The sequence below is a fragment of the Periplaneta americana genome, chromosome 16 (assembly GCF_040183065.1).
Source record: "Periplaneta americana isolate PAMFEO1 chromosome 16, P.americana_PAMFEO1_priV1, whole genome shotgun sequence".
NCBI lineage: Eukaryota > Metazoa > Arthropoda > Insecta > Blattodea > Blattidae > Periplaneta > Periplaneta americana.
This window is the reverse complement of record NC_091132.1, coordinates 109,802,296-109,818,211: the sequence shown is the minus strand read 5'-3', so window position 1 is coordinate 109,818,211 and position 15,916 is coordinate 109,802,296. Positions and strand designations below refer to the sequence as shown.

The 15,916-nt window shown below is 33.1% G+C and overlaps 1 protein-coding gene across 3 annotated transcripts in view; it reads right to left on the bottom strand.

The window, feature by feature from the left end:
• The window catches only part of LOC138691057 (probable multidrug resistance-associated protein lethal(2)03659), a 160,791-nt gene that overhangs the window by 53,425 nt on the left and 91,450 nt on the right, over positions 1 to 15,916 (bottom strand). For all 3 annotated transcript variants that reach the window (XR_011329736.1, XM_069812724.1, XM_069812723.1), the window contains 3 exons: positions 10,560 to 10,670; positions 5,085 to 5,219; positions 2,085 to 2,289 (listed from right to left, as the gene is read on the bottom strand). Coding sequence is in view for 2 of the 3 variants with exons in the window: in XM_069812724.1 (XP_069668825.1) it covers positions 2,085 to 2,289; positions 5,085 to 5,219; positions 10,560 to 10,670 (451 nt within the window). In the remaining variant the exon portion in view is untranslated. The remainder of the gene's footprint in view (positions 1 to 2,084; positions 2,290 to 5,084; positions 5,220 to 10,559; positions 10,671 to 15,916) is intronic.

Genomic DNA, 15,916 nt, shown 5'->3' with positions numbered 1-15,916 from the left:
TACTGTATCCTTTGACAAGAATTCTAGAGGCTTCCACTTACATATCCTATGTCACTGTTACACCTTGTTTAAAGCCTAGAAATGCCATGCCTGATCCATGAGATTAGCGATAAGCTGATGAAGCCACCCACTCTGCACTGAGCCTGTTCAGGTGTCAATTCATGAGGTACAGATCTACAACTTCAGTATGACTTTCTAAGCGATGTATTGTATTTTCTGAAGCACTAAGTTCTTCTGACAATCTATGAGCACTTCTTTTTTTGTGGATTTTCTTCCTAAACTCTGCATGTATTCTCAATATTACATACATTAGGTCTTCCAGGACGTTGTAAATCATATGTCTCCTTTTGCATTATTGAAATGTTGGCACCACTGTTGTGCTGCACACTCACTCTCGATTTCACATATTTTTCGAGCCATGGCAGCATTGTTTTATAATCTTGTTTCTGGTAGTGTTTTAGGAGGACTCTAATCTGAAATTTTATCACCTCTATTTTATATTCTTTGTATTAACAACTGACGACTGACACATGTTCACAATACACGATAATAACCATAGCATCCTGTAAATTACATTGCCCAACTAAAGACAATCATTAAAATCTCACAAAACACTAAACTTAAAAAACCGACATTACTTATAAGACGACCTAATACATTTTTCTACAGTGCACAGCAAATACAGTAGAACCCCGCTTATCCGTCACCCTATTAACCGATCAGCGTATTATCCGACTGTTTTTCTCTCGCTCTTTTCGATCTTTCTTTCTTTGCTATGGAAAAAAAATCTAGTACTCTACCTTATATTATTACTTATTTTTTCACGAGTGTATTATTACTCGTACAAGCCTTTACTCTTACACAGTACCATTGCCGGCAATAAGAACAGTTACGTTATGGTGTTTTTCTCAACTTGTAAACTAGTCACTACCTGCTTTCAAAGAAATAGTCTCAAGAATTTCTGTACACTTTATAGCAAATCCGTGCACCATTCAGTCCTTGTCCTACTGTTCGATTGCCCGTACTTTATACCTTCTATGTAAAATATCTTCCATGGGTATCAAAACTGTTTTGCTAAGTATCGAAATAAAAATTCAAATAATTGAGAGGATTGGGAAAAGAAAAACCACGGCTCATTTTGCATCACAATACGAGATTGACATCAAAACTGTGAGCGATTTAATGAAAAACAGATATAAAGAGTATAAAGTATATGTAAATCTACAACAGGAAATCTCCACTATTCCTATTTTTCGGCGAACAAACATCACAAGGAATTTCCTTGGATCTTATAAATCCATTATTGACAACCAGACTATGAACTTCTGGTCCACTACCTAGCATATTAAATATGGTACAACATTATGGAGAAAATTACAACACTGTAATATGCACTTAATTTATGAAAATATTTCATGGTACAGATTATCCGATTTTTTCGATCAACCAGCCAGTCCACTCCCTTCATTACCACGGATAAGAGAGATTCTACTGTACTTCGAAGTAACAGTTTTATTTACAGCAGTCAGCACTCTAAACCGAATTATTATTATCCTACTGTTGGAATAAAATCATTACTAAAGATTCATAACAAAGACTGTGTGTACATTAACTACGAGTAATAATGAAGCTCATCCCTTTATGCAACTTCTTATCCTTTCTCCTCATCCTAGCACAGATACTTTGGAACTGCTAGGTCCCTGCTCTTTGGTCACAGATTATTTCAGATAATAATAAATTGTTAATAGTGCAAATAAATAGTTCTATATTTCCATCCGATGACCCAAATCAATGTTTTTCAGTCATATTTTCTTAAAAAGTTAGGAAAAAATATCTGTGAAAGAGTTTAATGATAAAATAGGTTACAAAGATTGGAGTCATTTATCTAGAAATATAGAATGACATCGAAAAATTGTAGCATATTTTCAAAGTGAGACAATGTGTAGACTTAAAACAAACGATAGAGAAGGAAAAACTATAGATTCCATAAACTGGGTCCAAATGTAGATGCAGCATAGAAATAATTTCTCTTTAAAGTCCGTACAATAAACAAACAAAGTAAAAGTCCAATTAGATATACTTACCTTCCTGTAAATCATGGAACAAAGTCCCACTCTTATTTTCATCCCAATATGAAAAACAGCCATTGCATGAGCATGTGATATGAATACGTTGAGAGCTGTTGTGACAATGATACAACCAGCATATAAGAAAGCTGTTTCATAAGTGATGTTGCTGTTTGGTGTAAAATAACGTATTAATTGTCCTAGGAATATGGGCTGCGGCATCCTACATAAAAAGAAAGTAATTTTCAATTAATACATATTATACATTTTTCACGTCACAAGAAAATATTGTACTGATTACTGTTCACGAGATGAGACATTTGAGCTGAATGGTTCACTAGCAAGACAAGAGGCGGAAATACTAAGAAAGTGTAAGAAGCCATACTCTTGTAGCATCACAGCTGGTATTATTCAATCTGCAAATACTGTTTGTCTATTTTCAGTTGATTAGTCCAGGCTTCTGTTAATGGTTCATTCAGTGAGTGAATAGCAGTTAACAGTTACAAAACATTATACTGTAATAATGTCACTCAATTGTTTAAGTGTTCGGGTATTACTTTAGAATTATTAATTCAATTGTCAGTTTATAATTTCTAGTAGTATTTAATTGCCCTTGATGTTTGCTTTAACATTTGTTATCAAAATATACAATTTTATAAAATTATAAAACTTTAAAAGAGTTAAAACTGTTAATTGTTTAATGTTACTTTGAGGACCAAAATAATGTTTTATGACAGTGATAGCAAACCATACTTGATACATGACATATGAAACACCACATGCTCACGCATGTCCAAAGAGACAGAAGAGGTCGCCCAGCTTGCATGGACCATTTTGTGGTCCATATACAATATAAACTGTCCCAAATAATCAGAATTTCAAACAGTAATCTACAACCTGCAAAAATATAGCCTACTAGTAACAAGCTGAAAGCTTCTTGAGAGCATTTACAGGGTTTCACAAGAGGCACACAGGGAATTAGAAATGAATTCCATGAAGTTGTCTCTTTAAAAGGATATCTGGATACTTTGCTTGACTGAAAATCGATTTAAAGAAGTATTTTATGTTAAAAAACTATAGTCAATTTGTTCTACACATATTTTAGAAAATTGTTGTTTGCTATAACAACGGGAAAACTGCGCCAGAGGGAATTTTTCTTCGTTCCATTACTCTTTCATCATCTGATGATGCAGAATATCTGCATGGAAATATCATATGTACTTCGGTACATTTAAATAATATATATGATATGCATAAATCACTTCGTGATTTAAGACGGCGCTTATTCCGTGGGACACCAGCCAACTAGTCACTCATAACGAGTGCACCTCAGCACATGTGTGGACTTCGGTCCTACGTTCATAGACATCTATGACGTAGTGCAGAGGGCGGCCACTAAAGGGAACCCAAGAGTTGGAAATTAATCTGAGACAATTCTGTCCGGCGCCGGGGTGGGTATCCGGTGTGGCTTAGTGGATAAAGCATCAGCACGTAGAGCTGAAAACCCGGGTTCAAATCCCGGAGCCGGAGGGAATTTTTCTCCGTTCCATTACTCTTTCATCGTATGATGATGCAGAATATCTGCATGGAAATATCATATGTACTTCGGTACATTAAAATAATATATATGCGTAAAATTTGTCTAATTCATACTGTACTCTTTATTGTTTAATAGAGATTGCTCTCTAATTATTCTACTGTATTTGGTATTATTTTAATTCATGGAGGGATGTTTTTACAGAGAAAATGAAAATTTTTAATATTAAAGTATACTAAAATTTTCTGCTTTGCTGTTTGTCATTAATACTGTTATGATAATACAAAAATTGTGGAATTACATTATGTTTCCATAATAATACTATAATATGGGGTTATTCATAATACTATACTATGGGGTTATTCATAAGTCCGTGAAACATTTTAAAGTTTAATAACAAATAAAGTGACATGCCGATAGAGAGAGAAACTCTTATTAAAGTTTTTTTTCAATAAGAAAAGCCCGCTCTTAGTTGCCATGATTTACCTGTACTAGGCAAAGTGATGTAATGTTGCCAAATGTCGCTCTCAGAATTACGAAAAGTGTTAATGATTGTATGTAATTTGCACGACAACCATTAATTATATTTCAATTCCTAATTGATTTCTTCAATTATCTCAGTACAAATTAGAACAGTACGAATAATACTTACCAAGTAAAGCAGGAACATTTAGGACAAAAACATTTTTTTTTAAGTATTCATGTCCCACCAAAATGATATTTGCATTTTTGTTTGTATTCTACCCAAGGAATAAGCTGTTGAAATTTGCACAATTATATCACTTCCACTGTTTGCGTGTGCATATGTGTGTGCATGCATCTGTGTGTGTGTGTGTGTCTGTCTGTCTGTGTGCGAGCCAGAGCAGTAAAACATTTGTACTGCCACTGTCATGTTTGTTGACATAGAATTTTCTTAGGTGATTTATATTTTTTATATACTGTTCACTTATTTAGAAAAACGAAACAAATGGTTAATCTGCAAAACAGATAACCAGGGGATGGAAAATCGAGGTTCTACTATATTTACTTTCAAAAATGTTTGCAAATTTGCAGACTTCATACAATAAGGACCACTGAAAAGCACTGAATTTTACTTCAAGTTAAGTGTAATTTTGTTTATGAAAAGCAATATGTTGTATATTGATGGTGTTGAACAGCATTCTTGTATGTCAAAATATTTCAATTTTACAGGAGAGTGAAAAAACATTTTAATATCTTGAAAAATATAAAATGTCTAAGATAAGACGATATTTAAATCACTTCTTATGAAGTTTGCAACCACACTATGAATTAAGATGTGTTTGCAGAAGATTCAGGAAAATTTCTTCGATAAGAATCAAGTGAAATCTTATTTTGTTTATACTGCTGACATACCGGTACAAGGTTGCTTTTCGACGCCATCAATAAGTTATTCTTTTCATACGAGTTCCTACCACAAAGTAAAGTTAGTATTATAAAGTATAATTATACACATTACTCACACAATACAGAGTTCTATAAAAGCTAGAAGAAGCTCAAGGAACATGGCATATCGTCCATGACATCTGATCAATACCCAAATTAAACTGGGCTGTTTAGCCCTGGCGCTTGCATGTTTCAGTTCTTGATCCCATAACCTGTAACATTAATGTCATTGCAAATAAAGATAAGAACTTTTTTTTGTTAAGTTTAATTACACATGCTTTAACATCTGTGGGTACACTAGTAGATCACTGTTACTATTGCTGAGTTCCTGTTTATGTTGTGTGTTGTAGATGCGTGTGTTCATGTAACTGATTTTAGAATTTGATTAATGTTTATGACATTGATGACTGAGGCAGTGATGAATCATGGTATATAAATTTCCAATCCGGCATTTGCTTTTGTGACTGAGGGAAACCACTGGCCGGCCACGAGGTTTAACCTGGACCTCCCGAATATGAGTCACAAACGCTAATATCTGCACCAACTTGCTCGGTAAGGTAAGAATTATTACATGTGGTCTAACAGCACTAGCTCTCCTACATGATTCTTGTTGTAGAAGGTAGCTCAATGTTAGTCAATACAAGAGTTGTAATTGTTTTTGTGTTATATTCATAATGTACCATTTTTAAGTTTCATGTCTGGTTCATTTTAAAGATACATATATATATATATATATATATATATATATATATAATTATTATCTAAAGGTAACGTAAAAAGAAGTTGTAACTGGAAAATACATTCCATATTTTCAAACTCATTGAAAGTTTCCTCAATTTTCTGACTTATGCAGTAAAATATATAGAAAAATGGTTTCATTTTTCAGACGAAAATCCTTTCTTCAGAATGTCAATTTTGGATTTAAAAAGACATCCTACTTTAACCAAATTATTGTGAAGTATAGGTCTAAACATTGATGGGTTGTACGATGAATTCTTCATTCTGAAGGATTTATTAGTCATTGTAAGCAAACATGATCAATTGAGTGTTAGTGGAAAATGGGTTTCTGTCTTCAAAAATAAAGATGGCATACCGAATTTTCTTAATTTGGTTAGCTTTTGTTTCAGTATACCTAGTTCAAATAGTTTTGTGGAAAGAATATTCTCATATGAAGGGTACACGGGAATAACGATCAAGGTCCATTTTAGAAACTTTCGAGAAAAACGAATTTTAAAGTTTAAGCACTTAATACTTAGTTATGTGTGTATTTAATAGAAATTGACGTAGTGGAATGTCAAGAATGATGATTTCTTATTACTAGCTAGACCACATGATAGTACTTCTTTTCCACTATAAGATAGCATTATTAACTCAATTTCGATTTTTGATGGACCTTGATATTTTTTCCCATGTATCCTTCATATATGAACTTGAAGTGGACTGATGTGAGCAGTAGGTGTCTGCCTAACTTCGTAAGAGCTGAGCTGCTAATTTCAATAAACTACGCAACAATTTCATGCAAAGAGTTTTACGATGAAGTAAAAAAATAAGAAAAAACTATTGAAAGCAGTTAGTAGCAATGAAAAACACATATCATATTGATTTTATAGAATATGACTGTACAAAATCGTTGTTGTTGTTGTTTTCTAATGCCAGGCGTTTGACAATAAAGTCATTTGACCTCTTGTACTCCAATATATTTCAAAGACATTATCTTGGCCAGCCACTGAAGCACAGATTTTGAGGTGTTCCGAATCCATTTCTTGGTTTGAGTTGCACAATGGACAGTTAGGGGACTGGTATATTCCAATTCTATGCAGGTGTTTGGCCAAACAATCATGGCCTGTTGCCAATCTAAATGCAGTTACAGACGATTTTCGTGGTAAATCGGGAATTAACTGTGGATTTTGATACAGAGAGTTCCATTTTTTCCCTTAGGATTGAGTTATCTAATTTTGTTTGTTGAAGTCTAAGTATGTAGATTTAATAAATCTTTTCACAGAGTAATACACAGATTTAGTAACAGGTCTTTAAGTAGCAGTGCTGCCCTTCTTTGCTAAAGCATCCGCATTCTCGTTTCCCAGGATTCCACAATGGAATGGTATCCATTGGAATACTATTCTTTTATTGAGTGATATTAATTGAGAGAGCATTTTAGTTATTTCTGCTGTTTGAGATGAAGATGTGTGTTTACAGACTATTAATAGAATAGCTGCTCTGGAGTCTGACAATATAACTGCATTCTTAAATTTATTGACGTGGCATAGAAGATTCCTGAGACTTTCACTTATTGCAATGATTTCTCCATCAAAACTTGTTGTTCCATACCCAAGAGATCTATAAAGTGAGAAGAGACAGCATGTAACACCTGCACCGGCATCTTATTCTCTGGAGATCAAGGATCCGTCAGTGTATAAATGAAGCCAGTTTTGTGGAGGGTACCTAATATTAATTGTTTCTAAAGACAATTGTTTCAGTATTTCATTGTTTACTTCTGATTTCAGTATTTTTTGTGTTAAATTTAGATTATATTCTATATTTAATAGAGTTAAAGGGTTTGGTTTAATTTGTAGGTTTTCTTTTAAATTCGGGATATTGATTTTCTGTTTTAATTCTTGAACAATGGATATGAAACTTTTTTGAGTTTTCAATCTACAGAGAGGACTGTATGAATGCCAATTGTTTCCTGGTAATCTGATAAGTTTTTCATATTGAATCAGTGCTTTTTCTTTTATTGTCATTTTGATGCTTTTAATATTAGTGAGGAATCTCACAGAATCTATTGGAGTTGTTTTGATTCCATCAGTAATGAGTCTGAGAGCTTGGTTTTGAACATATTCTATTTCGTTTATGAAAGGTGAAGTAATTAAAATTTCTCCGCAGTATGTCAGCACTGGCTGTATAAACATTTTGTATGTAGTGTTCAAAGTATTCCTAGAGCATCCCCATTTCTTTCCTGCTAGTTTTTTAAGAAGGGAGAATCTTTTACGAGCTTTTTCAGAAATGTATTTCAAATGGTTGCTCCATGTTAACTTACTATCGAAAATAACTCCAAGATATTTGGATTCATAAGTCCTAGGAAGGTGTTGGCCATTGTATTGGATATTGAATTCTCTTTCTTTTTTACCAAGTGAAAATATTTGGTAGTTGCTTTTGCTTAAATTGAGTGTCATCAAATTTGATGTATTCCATTCATGTAGTTGATTCAGAGCTTTAAGAGCAGAATTTTGAATTTTGTCTCTATGTCTGTAAGATGCGGAAGTCCACAAAACTATATCATCTGCAAATAGTGCTGTTTTCATGTTTGATTCCTCTAATAGGGAGGGTAAGTCATTTATATAAATAATGAATAAAGTTGTGCTGAGGACAGCGCCCTGAGGTAGATCTCGATATGTTTGTCTGTAACTAGAAAGTGAGTTATTGAATTTAGTGGCAATGAATCTTTGACTAAGGAATTCTGATATCCATCTGAATATATTGCTGGAGATACCTAATTTCTGGAGTTTTAGTAATAATTTATTTGTCCAAACAGAGTCATATCCTAACTGAAAGTCAATAAATATTGCCAAGGTATCTTCTTTCTTGTTAAAACTATCTTTTATTTCTTGGCCGAGGCGTATGACTTGTTCATTGGTAGAGTGTAGTTGTCGAAAACCGGCTTGTCTTGGTGTTAAAAGATTTTGGGATTCTAAATACCAAGTTAATCTGTTGGAGATCATGGACTCCATGGTTTTTGCTATCACGCTTAACAGTGCTATTGGTCGATAACTATTAACATCATGAGCAGGTTTCCCTTTTTTGTGAATTGGTACAATGATTGCTTTTTTCCAAGCTGCAGGAATTGAGGTGTTCCATGATAAATTGAAAATGGATGAAAGTACAGACTTGGCTTTTTCCCCCAGATGTTTAAAAAATTCGGAATGAATGTTGTCGGGGCCAGGAGATTTCTTGGTTTTTAAATTTTGTATAGCTATAGTTAATTCTTTGGAAGTAAAATTTTGATGAAATATTTCAGGTTTTGTACTAGTAATATTATTTTTATGTAATTCTCTTTTGATAAATTTGTCAGTTTTTTTGATATTGGGATGTAATCTGTGAGAGTTTGAGCAGTGTTTATTAAATGCGTTTGCTATATCTCTATTATCTGTTAGTGTTTTGTTATTATGAATAATAGGTTAGCTAAAAAATCGTAAAAATGTAAAATTATATGTCACACAAAGCATGTGTATTCAGATTTCAGATTATTTTTAATTAATAATTATACAACTTTCTGAACCTTGACTTGAATTTCATTATTTATCGCTTCAATACCGTCCCCAAAGGAAGAGACCTTTAGGACGTCCAAAAAAAAAAAATGGACCAAGAATGACTCACTGAGACTGTAACGGGCCTTGGGCCTTATACTTGTTTGGATGATAATAAGTGACCTTAAACACTATCTTGAGAATAATTTAAACACCACTACTCCTTTGTTTCAACCTTGTGATTGCAATTTTTGGATTTCTGAATTTTGTTCCTTATTTTCACCCTGAACCCCTGGCAACCCTGGTTTGAGACAGAGCAAGTGAAATTGGAGAGTTTAACCTCCTTGCAGTCCCCATATTCGTACATATCTTGTAATACAAATGAGCATAAACACTAGCTAAATGTTAAGAATTAATCATCTACGAACTAAGTGACAAAATCGTTCAATAATTAATAACAGTGTATCAGCTGTTGACATCAGGTTATTTTTCGCTAACTTGCAGCAGCATCATCTATATGAATATTAAAAGCATAAGCATGGTAGACGAGCACTGTGATAACCCTTTTACTTCCATTCACCATGATTAATACATTAAAAGTTTTAAATAAACGATGAAGATGGTCTTTTCAGTGCCTAAAGACACAGTGAGCTGAAACTTCTGTGACATGCTGCTAGCCTGACAATGTTGAATTCTATTCATAATGATAGGCCATCTGTAAGATGAAATCCTTATGCTCAATGATATAATGATAGATCAATAAATGAGAATTACAAGTATCAGAATTAAATGTTCACATGGTCGAGAAAAAGGTATAGGTTGATAGTCTAATGATAAATGTAAGTACCTAGCAGAACTACATTTTTACGTGGGCAAGAAAAGGCCGCAATTTTGTTTTGTATGCTTGAATTCAGAAATAAAGTTCTTTTACATGTTGTAAGTCGTGATAGTATTTATTTCTATATGAATCTAAGTTATGAAGTGAACTGTCACTCCATAAGTGTCTAGTAAAGAAATTACAGCATAATGAATTACTTTCATTATAATTATACTTAATATGTGTAACTATGCTCTTTGCCATATAGAGTGTTAGTTGGAAGACCAGAGGGAAAAGACCTTTGGGGAGGCCAAGGCGTAGATGGGAGGATAATATTAAAATGAATTGGAGGGAGGTTGGATATGATGATAGAGACTGGATTAATCTTGCACAGGACAGGGACCGACGGCGGGCTTATGTGAGGATGGCAATGAACCTGCGGGTTCCTTAAAAGCCACTTGTAAGTAAGTAAGTAACTATGGTATTCTCACCTTGTTAATTGATCACCCAGGTATTCAGATCGATGTTCATCTAAAGCTTCATACAAGTCATCCACTTCTAATTCCTTTTTATATCCTTTCTTGAAAATGTCCAGAACCCAACTGTGAATGGAAAGGAGAATTAAATGTAGAAAGCAACAGGCAGTTCATTCAGCTATCTGATTCCATCACTCTTTCTGCTACCATACTATTATAATATAATATGTTATTGTTGTTGTCTAGTGCCTTGCATTTGGCAATGAAGCCATTAGCAGTCGTGCTTTCCAATACTTTTGAACTGTAGTTTCTTCTGATCTTAATGCTTCACAGGTCTTCAAGTGGTCTTCATTCATTTCTGCTGGATCGTTACACAGGACACATATGGGTGAAGCTGAGATATCTATTCTGTAGAGATGACTTGCTAGACAGTCATGATTTGTCAATAGTCTGAAGGCTGCAACTGCTGTTTTCCTTGGTCTCTGGGGGATTATATCTGGGTTGGAAAGTAGTGTAATCCATTTTTTGTCTTTAGCATTTGATTCTATTCTTGTAGGTATGAATGAGAAAATGTTGTAGTGATCAAGCGTTTTATTGAGGAATATGAGAAATTAAATTTAGATTTTTGTTTTATTGTTGTGCCTTTCTTGGCAAGTGTGTCTGCGGTTTCATTCCCCATGACTCCACAGTGTGCTTCATTGGAGACGGACAATCTTATTAACTTTTTAGAGTTGTGTTAACATTTTACAGCATTCTCTTATTTTTGTTGACTTCTTTGTAGCATTTGAACATATTCCCTGAATTGCAGCTTTAGAATCTGAAAGAATTACTGTCTTGTTATATTTATTTAAGGGAAGATTTAATAATTGTCGGAGAGCAATGGGTATAGCCTCTATTTCACCATCATAATTTGTTGTGTCTCTGCCAAGAGAATGATAAAAGGAAAAATGTGTACATGTAACTCCAGCTCCAGTAAGGTTTTCTGTGGTTGATCCATCAGTATATATGTGTAGCCATTCTTCTGTACGGTATCTAGTATTGATCGTTTCCAGTGCTAGAAGTTTTTGTATTTCTTTTGGTGTGTCTGATTTACTTATTTCCTCTGTTAATTCCAAACTGAAGGTAGGTTGCAATAATTCCAATGGATTTTCTCTTATAAGTAAAATTTCTCTTGTATTAGGAATGCTCAATTTGGATTTAATCTGTGTTACCTTTTCTAGGAAACTACTATGAGATATAATATAATACAATATAATATAATATAATATAGTATAATATAATATAATAAAATATAGTACAATATAATATAATATAGTATAATATAATATAGTATTTATTTCGAATAAATTTTATTCAACTTCCTCCAAGTGAAGGCTGCCTAGAAGACAAAGCTTACCATAAAATTTTTGTTATAATAGAAAAAAAAAGAAAACAATGGAGAAGAAAAAGAATAAGAAATAGCACAATTAGAAATAATTGAAAAAGACTACACAAAACATCATTAATTCCAGAAGAAACATAAAATTTCCTAGTATCTATTAGCTATTTGGATGATCACAGTCGTCTATTTAGCACTGGTTGCAAGACCCAACTTAAGTGAGCAGATCACCATAGCAAAGAGATCAATCTATATAACTGTAGAGATGGTTTCTTAGGATTTTTATAGATCCCTTCACTGCACACATAGATACTTCAGTGACAAGAGTTTGTCCTAGACCAAACTGCTTACAAAAATGCGCGAATCTTTTTGTGATGGTTCCTCTAGCCCCAATCAGTAATCCAGTAACTTCTATCGACGTTAGATGATATTTTTCCTTATAATATGGTATAGTGGGGTCGTATATGTCGCATTTTTCCTGATGTACCTCAGCAGGTTGATTTTCGTACATTTCCATTCTTACAGTTGGATCAATTATGAATCCGGTTGTTGATCTTGTCGGGATAGCGATGATGTCAATGCGCCTTGAAGACCCATTTGTGGACAAACTATGGACCTCCTCTTCTACTTCCTTGTAGGGCCGATGCTAGGAGGGATATAGTATAATATAATACAATATTAGTATAATATAGTATAGTATAATATAATATAATATAATGCAATATAGTATAATATAATGTAATATAGTATCTATACTAATAATAAATCTGTAGCCGAAATTTTTCTGGTAATTTTCGGTTTTCCAAAAATAATTGGTCCTAACATATATAATTAACCACCCTGAAACCGAAAATCGCTTTTTTTGAAATTTTTGTTTGTATGTATGTCTGTCTGTCTGGATGTTTGTTACCTTTTCACGTGATAATGGCTGAACCGATTTATATGAAAATTGGAATATAAATTAAGTTCGTTGTAACTTAGAATTTAGGCTATATGGCATTCAAAATATTTGATTCAAAAGGAGGGTTATAAGGAGACTTGAATTAAATAAATCGAAATATCTCCCTCATTATTAATTTTCATGAAAAATATTACATAACAAAAGTTTCTTTAAAAATAATTTCCGATAAGTTTTATTCCATGCAAAATTTTGATAGGACTGATATTTAATGAGATAAATGAGTTTCAAAATTACAATAACAACGCCATCTAAGGCGGTGTAATGAAATAAAAAACAAATGACTTTGTCTATAAGGGACCTTGGACAACAACAATCGAAAGCTATGAAACATACGGTAGCCTAAAGAGAATGTTTCTGTGTTTGTATGAAGTAATATTGGAAGCTAAATTAACCGATTTGTATAATTAATTATTAATTCACCATTGGAAAATGTAGTTTCTCTAGATGGAGATAATGCTATAATGTTATTACAGTAACCTCTGAGTGAATCGAGGACAGGTAAGATTAAAATAGCTTCTTATGCACAGAAAATTTGATAGGCATTCGTTTCCTGTATTTCCTAAAATAATTTTTATGACTGGATCAAAATGATCGCATTTAATTTCCGATAAGTTTTATTCCATGCAAAATTTTGATAGGACTGATATTTAATGAGATAAATGAGTTTCAAAATTACAATAACAACGCCATCTAAGGCGGTGTAATGAAATAAAAAACAAATGACTTTGTCTATAAGGGACCTTGGACAACAACAATCGAAAGCTATGAAACATACGGTAGCCTAAAGAGAATGTTTCTGTGTTTGTATGAAGTAATATTGGAAGCTAAATTAACCGATTTGTATAATTAATTATTAATTCACCATTGGAAAATGTAGTTTCTCTAGATGGAGATAATGCTATAATGTTATTACAGTAACCTCTGAGTGAATCGAGGACAGGTAAGATTAAAATAGCTTCTTATGCACAGAAAATTTGATAGGCATTCGTTTCCTGTATTTCCTAAAATAATTTTTATGACTGGATCAAAATGATCGCATTTTAATTTTTTTTTTAAATACAATTTAAATTAAGTAACATAATAAACGATTTATCCTTCTAACAAACACGAATGTTCCCTGGATCAAATGTCCTATTTTAATTATGTAATTACTTTATATCTATTTCTAATGGGTGCAGCGGAGCGCACGGGTACGGCTAGTAATATAATATAATATACTATAATATAGTATTAATATACTATAATATAATATAATATAGTATAATATAATATAATATAGTATAATATAATATGATATAGTATAATATAATATAATATAGTATGTTGTTGTTGTTTCCTAATGCCAGGCGTTTGACAATAAAGTCATTTGACCTCTTGCACTCCAATATTGTTCAAAGATATTATCATGGCCAGCCACTGAAGCACAGATTTTGAGGTATATAAATGGCAAGTTGTAGCCGATTTAAGTGAACACCATATTTTAACGTTTTGGTGGCTACTTCATTCACACACAACCCCCAGAATGTCTGGAGGACCACACCTGCTGTTAGTTGACGGGTCCATTGGGCCTAGCTGGGAGATCTTGTTGATCACCAGCTTTCCCTCCTTAAGCCACTGGAGGACGATTTTAGTGCCATAGCAGGTCAGCACTAGGAACAGAAAAGTAGAACGAGGAGGAAGGAAAGGGAAATGAACCCCTAGGCCTCGAATGCTCTAATTTCGTCGGGGTCGAAGAAAGTAAGAGTTCAGTCAGAGGACTGGATAGGGAAGGGTAAAGAGGGAATTAGGTATTGAATAGAGGAAAATTATACCAAATTCAGTCATTAACTCATCAAGCTGACCAGTGCTAATTGATGAGTAGCCCCTCCCTTTAGTTCAGCTTGTAAAATTATGCTTACTAACAGCTGCACCACGGGAAGGTAGGGATGGGACATTGGGTATTTGTCCAGGTTGGTTCCTTAAAGCCTTCAATGGGAAGGATTAATGGCGCTCCCCCCTGTATCCGACAGATACCCTTTTGCAGCCATATAATATAATATAATATAATGTATATATAGTATACTATACAATATAGTATAATATAGTATATAATATAATATAACATAATATAATATAATATAGTATAATATAATATAATATACTATAATATATTATTATATATATATAATATAGTACTATATTATAATATAGTACAGTATAATATAATATAGTATAGTATAATATAGTATAATATATAGTATAGTATAATATAATATAATATAATATAATATAATATAATATATGTAATAGAGAATATTCGTTTTAGGTCATGCAGTGTGCAGTGTGATAATTCTCTTAACGATCAAAACATGTCATGCAGTGTCAGAAGTCTCTTGAAGATAAAGACGTGTCATTAGTTTCAGTGTTACTTCTTTCAAATGTAATTTCAGTGTGTGTGCATTAAATTAGACTGTCAGACCAGTGAAATCCTCGTGAATCACCCTATATAGATACACAAAAACACATCCACAACAAATCCTCGACACACAACTGAATTTTAGAACACACACACTATTTGAATCCACACCACATAACACAAACGCACCCCCATCAAGGGTGAAGACACCGGAAGACGCAAAGACCAGGACCATAATAGTTCTGAAGATGGCTACCAAGCCGAAACTAGTCAACTAGGCACCTATAACTTAGTGCTAATTAACACATGGAAGTTACATATTGTATTCAAGTGATAGCACAATACAAATACGTACTAAATTGCAGCTCCATTCAGAAAACTAAAATACAAGATAGCATATAAAACAAATAACACAAGTACAGAAATATCTAAATAATCACATCAAACAAACAAATACCGTAATAGTACATTATGCAACGAGCCTATAATGATAGTAATTAAGACGCGAGGATGTTTATGAAACGAGCGCGAGTTTCATAATTTTCATACGAGCGTCTTAATTACCATTATAGGCAAGTTTCATACGATTTTTTATTCTCGATCATATTTCTAACTTGAAATTATTCATAAGTATTCAT